Genomic DNA, 8,528 nt, shown 5'->3' on the forward strand with positions numbered 1-8,528 from the left:
TGTATAAAATGTATATATTAATAATATAATATTATATATATATATGTGTGTGTGTGTGTCTATATGTGGTGGGCCCCATGTGGGACCCACCTGCTGGACAGAATGGCTGGATATCTCACTAGCTACTGTCTTAGTGTCCCAACTCTCGTGGGACCCACTAACTTATGGATTTAAATCCACGCCGTCTAGTCATCTGTGAGGACCCCACCGTGATATATGTTTTGATCCCACATCGTCCATCTGGACGTGGGATGGTGGGATACCACCATGATGTATTTATTTCATTCACACCATCCAGATAGTGCTGGATGATGCTGGACATGTTTGGATGGAGCTGATTTACCTAGACAATGTTTGGACAGTGTTGATTATCATTAGAGTGCCATGTGCCCATAGAATGATAGTGTACAGCGACACGTATGCAACCATTGAAATGATTTTGATATGGTCCAAGTCCACTTGAGGTCCCTTGGTGCGGCCCATCTATGAGGCCCATCATGAGGTATATTTTGAGGCCCATTATGATATGTATTAGGCCCATGTGCATGGCCCACCTGTTGTATATTTGAGGCCCTTGTGATGGGGCCCACCTGCTGCGTACTGAAGCCCATGGGCATGGCCCGTTCGATGTATTCGAGGCCCATGAAATGTGGCCCGCTTTGATGAACATGAGGCCCAAGTATGAGGCCCACTTGATATGTATATAGGTCCACGTGAGGAGGCCCACTGTAATGTGTTCGCGACCTGTGGCGAGGCCCGACGTGATGTATATGCGGCCCGTATTTGAGGCCCAGGCGCAGGGCCCCCCTGTTGTGTATTCAAGGCCTGATGTGATGTAGGTAATGATGTTTAATGGGACACTCCTTGTGAGCAACGTTGGTTAAATGTCCACATTAATGGGCGATGATGGTTAAATGTCCATATTGTGACCTTCCCTTAGGCCCTTTGGTAAAGCGATTATCGATCGATCTGATTGTCGTGACCGATTTGCCAATTCTGATTATCGATCGATCCGACATCATTATGCAAAGTATGATATTCAGAAGTTGGAAGTATTTCTAATACAATTAGACCCATTTTAACACACTAGAAATTTTAATTGTTTACAATTCCAGTTGAATAAATTCAGTCCGATTGTAATTGTTCAAACCAACATAATACACAATTTTAACATCCAAAAATGCAAAATTGGGCAGACCTTGATTAGAAGAACATAGCCATTTTCAGTTAAATTGTGACATTGTTTGGATATTTTTCTGCCATCTTTTTAATGATTAAGATCACCATATTGGTGTGCCCTGCACCCACGCAATTTCATAGAGTCTTGTCTAAATGCTACAATAAGAACCCAAGTCAGATGATGGAATGGTGAGACCTATAGGAGTTGAATGAGGACTCTTTCTAACCATCTTTTTGAATACAAACATGTGAATCTTCATATCTGTTGAGCCCATTATAAAATTTAAAAGGCAAACACAAATACCAAACAAAAGAAGAACAAAAAAAAAAAGAAGAAGAAGAAGAAGAAGAAGACTGTGAGAGAACAAGCTGGATCAAGAGATATTTGATATGATTCATAACTACATGCCAGTGTGGAACACGTGCAGAACTTCTAAACCATTCATTAGGTGCGTCATGGTGACATGTTTATGGGTTGGGTTATGCAGGTAGGTGTGTCTGACATCTTGCATCTGTTTTCGACGCTGACACACACGTTTAACGATATTTTTTTTTTTTACCTTCTTCTTTTTCTTTTTTAAGATTGGCACATTTATGTATAATTTAACTTTGATTGTTGTGGATTGGTTGGTTCAATCAAATATAGAAGTATTGACAAAATTTATGGACATCATCATCATCTAAGCCGTATCCCAACTAATTGGGGTTGGCTACATGAATCTGCAAAAGAGTGTACCCCATTTATGGGTCCAGTAGCAGTCAGGTGCTACTATGGGATTTCTTAAATAAAGAACACAAACAAACCTTGATGAAATCAATTGTCTTAGGACCACAGTTCTTGAGTTCCTGAAAATTTTCACATGAGGTTATTTAATATCATGAATAGATATATCCTTGTTTGTATTAAAAAAATATATATTATTGTACGGTGAAACACTCACTACCAAAAAAAGGGGCAAAGGCTACCGATTAAATCCGTAGCCATAGACCTATGGCTACGGATTCGGTCCGTAGCTAGTCTGTAACACGATCGTCGTCGTAGGTGCCACAACGATAGGTCTGGAACCTATAGCTACGGATTTAATCCGTAGCCATAGGTCAATGGCTACGGATTTAATCCGTAGCAATTATAACTGTAGCAAAAAACTTAAACAGCTATGGATAATATTTGTAGCTGAAAGTCCATAGCAATAGGCCAAATTTTAAAAGGCTACACCTGTCTGATTATTGGCTACGGATTTAATCTGTAGCTATATGTTAAATAGCTACAGATATAATCCATAGCAATTATATCTATAGCAAAAACTTTAAATAGCTACGGATATTATTTGTAGCTGAAAGTCCGTAGCAATATGCCAAAATTAAAAAGGCTACACCTATCTGACTAGTGGCTACGGTCAGTATCCGTAGCTATTTTGTACATTGAAAAATTAAATCACCTGTTCATTCAATTACCACCTGTTCATTCAATTACCACCTGTACAATCAATCATTCATTCAATTACAATCATTCATTCATTCAATTACAATTACAATCCTTCATTCATTCAATTACAATTACAATCCTTCATTCTATTAATTACAATTACAATCAATTACAACTATAATTACAATAATGCTGAAAATACAAATCTTTGGCTTCATTAGAGAAATGTGCTCGACTTCACCCTGAAATTTCAACAGCTTCGTATATTCCATCATCCTACAAATAGTCATGTCATTCATAAATTAGAATGCCCATTGGAGAAAAGAAAGACAGTGAAAGAAGTGCATCACGTATAACCACTTTTTTTCTTAATGAATTAAAAAAAAAACTCAAAGAGGAATGAAATTGACACAAAAGAAATGGTCCACCATATGATTATAGGTTTAGGTTTGGTTTAGGTTTAGGTTATAGGTTTAGGTTAAGGTTAGGCTATAGGTTATAATTAAGTTTAGGTTATAGGTTAAGGTTTATGTTATAGGTTTTGGTTTAGGTTTAGGTTAAGGTTTAGGTTATAGGTTATAGCTTTTGGGAACTTGATTACAGGTTAAGGTTTAGGTTTAGGAAATCGGGTTCGGGTTCGGGATCGGGTTTAGGTTTGGGTTTTCAAGTTTAGGTTTAGGTTAGGGAGTTGAGATTAGGATTAGGTGTAGGTTTGGGTTTAAGGATTTGAGAATACATTTAGGTTTTAAGTTTAGGTTTAAGTTAAAGGTTTTAGGAAAGGTTATAAGTTTAGGTTAGGTTTATGTTTAGGTTTAGGTTTAGGTTATAGGTTATAGCTTTAGGGAATTGAGAATGGGTTATGGTTTAGGGAAATGTTAGGTTTAGGTAATAGGTTTTGGGATTTGGGAATAGTTTTAGGTTATAAGTATAGGTTTAGGTTAGGTTATAGGTTAAGGTTTAGGGATTTGAGTTTAGGCTATAGGTTTAGGTTTAGGTCTAGGTTTAGGTTTAGGGAATTGAGTTTAGGTTATAGGTTTAGGTAATAGGTTTTGGGATTTGGGAATAGTTTTAGGTTATAAGTATAGGTTTAGGTTAGGTTATAAGTTAAGGTTTAGGGATTTGAGTTTAGGTTATAGGATTAGGTTTAGGTTTAGGTTTAGGGATTTGAGTTTAGGTTATAGGTTTAGGTTTAGGTTTTATGTTTAGGTTTAGGTTTATGTTTGGGTTTTAGGATTTGAGAATGGGTTCGGGTTTAGGTTATAGGTTTTGGTTATAGGTTTTGGGATTTGAGAATGGGTTCGGGTTTAGGTTATAAGTTTTAGTTTTGGTTTAGGTTTAGGTTTAGGTTATAGGTTTTTGGATTTGAGAATGGGTTATGTTTTAGGTTTAGGAAATCGGGTTCAGGTTCGGGATTGGGTTTAAGTTTGGGTTTTCAAGTTTAGGTTTAGGTTTAGGTTAGGGAGTTAAGATTAGGATTAGGTGTAAGTGTAGGTTTAGGGAATTGAGTTTAGGTTATATCCCTGGATTGATACATCCAGTCTGTTTGGCACCCCCGGCCAATACTGGGATTAAACCTTCCCATCCCTTCCAATCCCTTGAGCCAAACGCGTCTCAGGCATTGGGATCTGATCACCGACTCTATTTGGCACGCCCGACCAATCCCAGGATTTAACTTCCAATCCCTTCCAATAACATCCAATCCCTTCCAATCCGACTGGCCAAACGGCCCTTAGATTTCAGAAACAGAGAGAGGGGCAAATCCTTCCAATCCCTTCCAATAACATCCAATCCCTTCCAATCCGACCGGCCAAACGGCCCTTACATTTCAGAAACAGAGAGAGGGGAATGCGGATTGAACCTCTGAAAGAGTTGAGAAAGAGATAAAGAGGGAAAAAGAAATAAACTAACCGTACGATGCTTCTTCTTCTATTACTTCATGCAGCGAAATGGGTTTCGGGAGATGTGGAATGCGGCCTTGAGATAGGGAGAGAGGGTGAGGGAGATTGGGAGATGAAGAGAGGGCAAGGGAACGAGAGAGACTGAGTGCGAGAGAGAGAGAGAGAGAGAGATGGAGATAGAGATGGAGAATGGGTTTCGGCGGGAGAAAATGGGGATGGGTTTCCGTTTTGGAGGGAACCGTGGTTTTGGACGGGCGGGTGACGGACGGCCCTGAGTTGTTTTTAAATTTTAGTTACGTGGGGCCCACTGTGATGTATTTCATATATCCACTCCATCCAATAAATTTAAATTATTATTCTAAGTATGATAAAAAATTTATTTAGATCAAATCTTTAAGCTAACCACACAACAAATTAACATTAAAAATTTAATTTATATTATTTCTTATGGTGTGGTCCACTTAGATATTCAATCCACATAATTTTTGGGCCCAGGCAATAAAATTATATATCCGAATTTTTGGACGGCTTAGATCAAACACATATATTCCAATGGACCTCATGGATCCCCCTAAGCACCATCTATATTTAATATGCTTTAGGTTGAGAGGTACGCTTTAGCTACAGAGCACTTAGGCTATAGCTAGGGATTAAATCCGTAGCTATTTTGCTAGGGATTAAATCCGTAGCTAAAAGCTTTCAAATTCCATAGCCATTACTCGATTTTTTGGTAGTGACTTGTAGCATATGCAACAAGAACTTGATCAACAAGCATTTGGACCTGACCTTAAGAAAGCTAAATATGTACAGCTTTGGATGATTAAAAAAAGATTTAAATAGAAACAGATACACAAATGCAAAATAAGGCACGTTGGGACCCGCTTGTGTGAAATCAGGTCCATTCGTCAGATGGGGCGCACTTTGAACAACCCCTGGCCCAAAAACGATGGCCAAACGTGAACGTTGAATGGAGGATACCTTTGGTCTTTTGTTGTTTCCAACTTCATATTTTCTCTTATATATGTGTGACCCACCTTCTGAATGAACATAGAATTTTGGGCCAAGGCATTTTCATAATGGACTCAACCTGTTTAATGGCCCACATATAGCACACGTGTGTCAAGTCAGCCTTGTGCCATGAATCACCTCTTCAATCTATTGACTTTGAAGCAATGGTGAGGATTGAAATGGGGCAGCTTGGGAATGTGGCTACATGTATGTTGATGATGGTGAATCAATAGCCCAACCCACGACCTGATTCCTGCTTTTAATCCTAAGAAAAATCTCTCTAATTAATGAGGAATGATCACATACAACCATTCCATGCTATGCTTACTATGCTACCCTTATTTTCCTACCAACATGGAGCATCTTCACAACATCTGAGCGATGCAAAAGGTAGGGCCCATTATGAAGTTCCCCTGGCATGAAAATCAAATTGATCCATTCACCAGGTGTGCCTCAATTGTACCATTGCTCTGATCATAAGCTGTCGGTTGATTTAAGTGTGTGGCCCATCTGATGACTGGTTTGGTCTTCTTGCTTGAAGTAGAGGACTGGTAGCATGGTTTTATCTAAGAAGGTTCTGGATTGAAGCATTTCTCCAAACAACTAACATACAACTGTCGGCGGCCATGGACATCGGTGGATGTGGCTGCTGCTGCCATGGTTGCTGCCCAAATTAGGGCCATTGAAAGGGGAGTGAGAGAGATAGAGATAAAGGGAGAGAGATCAAGAGGGTACCTTCGATTTTCTCTTCTTTCATCTATTTTATTCAACTATTAGAGAGAGATTGACGAAGGGATAGCATGTTGAAGAGAATGCAAGATCAAAAAAGAGGGAGGGAGAGGGAGATCTAGAGAGGGAGGGAGAGTGAAAAGGGAGCAAGAGGAAGGGAGAGAGATTGAGAGAGTACGAGCGAGAGAGATCGAGGAAGAGAGGGAGAGACAAGACGAAACGGCGGAGAGGGAGAGGGAAGGAGATTAGAGTGAAATAAAAATTAAAGTATGTAGGGCTTTTTTTTAGCCAATCAAATGCTTTTACCGGCAACCACATTGTAATATTAGGGGTATTTTAAGATGGTCCCGGCTATACACTTTTTTACCAGCAGTTAGTGATGGCCGCCGGTAGAAATGCACCAGCAATTCTTCGTTTTCTCATAGTGAGCTAATCACAAAAATAAATACGCCATAACAAAACCTCAATTCTTCACAATACATAGAGAAATCAGAGCAGAAGAATACCCAAACCAACAGCTCTGGCCTGCACCCACATACCACAGCATAAGCCGCACCAAAATCAACAAATTAACGCGAAAACATGTCATGCAGACCACAGCTAGCCAATTACAAGGAAATTAGTGTATTTACCGTCTCACTTCTGTCACACACGCCCTCACCCTCTCACTTCTTCACTTCTGTTATTACCTATTTACCGTGTATTTACATCTTATCCGGAAAATAAAACACGCGCTTATATAAACCAAGCATTCTCACCGCTCTTGTCAGGCAGTACATATCTTACTGAAAGAGCCAGCTAAGAGGCATAAGTGTCGGTTGATTGGTCAAATCACTCTAGCCAAGGTCCGTTTACTCTTATGAGACAGTAAATATCTTAGTGAAAGAGTCATCTAAGAGGCACAAGTGTCTATCAATTGGTCAAATCACTCCAGCCAAGGTCCTTTTGCTTTGTTTTAACTTTCTAAGCATTCCATTTCTGCATACTTTTCATGCTTTTTGCAAAATACTATAACCATCGCAGTAGTCTGAGATGGTCTATGTAACCATTTCAGGCATCATTTTCTGCATCAGGCTTTAATCTTGTCACTGTGGTTTTAGACCTCAAAATCTCCTAATTAGACACCTGGTGCCTAGCGTCTTGTTAATAATTAAATTATTAGTGCTATGTGGATAAAGGACTGGATACTTGATACGTAGTGGATGCCGGTGACATCGACCCTAACAATATGTCCCTCAAAATAAACCAATATTACATAGTTTATAATATTGGTGATAAGTAACCAACCAAACCTGTTACTAATGTATATTTTTTTGGTATAAATACGAGAGTAACTCAATGACTTTCGACCTTAAAGAGAGACGTTTTCAAAGTTATGACACATGTAGATTTCTCTCAAGCAGAATTTCAGTCTTAACATTGAGAAATAGCAAGCAATATTTTGATTGAATCAAAATTGTATAGATCATATACACATGTAAAAAAATTTGAAAGAGGTGACAATTTTTGCTGCGTGGGTGGTAAAGGTCCATTAGAAGCCATGAAGTAGTATGTTTTCGTTGCGCAATCCTTCATGTGGCAATGAAGATATCGAGCAATGTCCAACGGTTATGGAAGCAAGCAAAGCCTTCTCAACATCTTTAGACATGCTTCTTTGGATCATCGAGATAATGTAATCAATAAAGACAGCATCGCATGGAAATGTGATAGGCCCATTACATGGTAACCCAAACATGTCTTCAGACATTTTTAAGAGCTCTTTGAAGATGGGACTGTTGAGATACACCAAAGGAACCACAAAACGCCTTCCATCTGCGGTGTACACGACAAAGTGCCCCTTATCTGCCACCGAAGTGCTGCACCCACTTGAATCTGGAGAGCCATCAGTTCTCGAAAATGAGTTTCTCCTCCTCCCAAGGGCAGCCACCTTCTGCCCCTTCTTCACCATCTCCACAAACTTCTTGGTGTTGATCATGGTCTACTCTATGAGTTGCAGGTGACCTAAATCTTGGATTGAAAAAGATGTGAATTGTGTTGTGCAAAAAGCAATGGAGGTGGTTAGTTATATACACGCAAGCGTGGGCACTACATTTAAGTGTAGGTTTCATATGTTAGGGAGCAAAGGATACAATACCATGTGCTTATTAGATGAGATTTTAAGTTTGGTGGTGGGCATGTCTGCCTTTTATTGTCAAGGCTGAAAAGAATGAGATAGGCTGTAATTGGTTAGAATTTTACCCTTTTCCCCTTTTCATTGGGTTGCACCCTGGCACGTATTAGGTATTAAA

The 8,528-nt window shown here is 39.3% G+C and overlaps 1 protein-coding gene across 1 annotated transcript; it reads right to left on the reverse strand.

Annotated features, from left to right (window-relative positions):
• Positions 1–7,632: 7,632 nt before the first annotated feature.
• Positions 7,633–8,288, reverse strand: LOC131228794 (auxin-responsive protein SAUR64-like). Its single transcript, XM_058224659.1, has one exon. The coding sequence runs from the start codon at positions 8,213–8,215 to the stop codon at positions 7,772–7,774; it is 444 nt and encodes a 147-aa protein (XP_058080642.1). The 5' UTR covers positions 8,216–8,288; the 3' UTR covers positions 7,633–7,771.
• Between the last annotated feature and the right edge of the window lie 240 nt (positions 8,289–8,528).

The sequence above is a fragment of the Magnolia sinica genome, chromosome 2 (genome assembly GCF_029962835.1).
Source record: "Magnolia sinica isolate HGM2019 chromosome 2, MsV1, whole genome shotgun sequence".
Classification (NCBI taxonomy): Eukaryota; Viridiplantae; Streptophyta; class Magnoliopsida; order Magnoliales; family Magnoliaceae; genus Magnolia; species Magnolia sinica.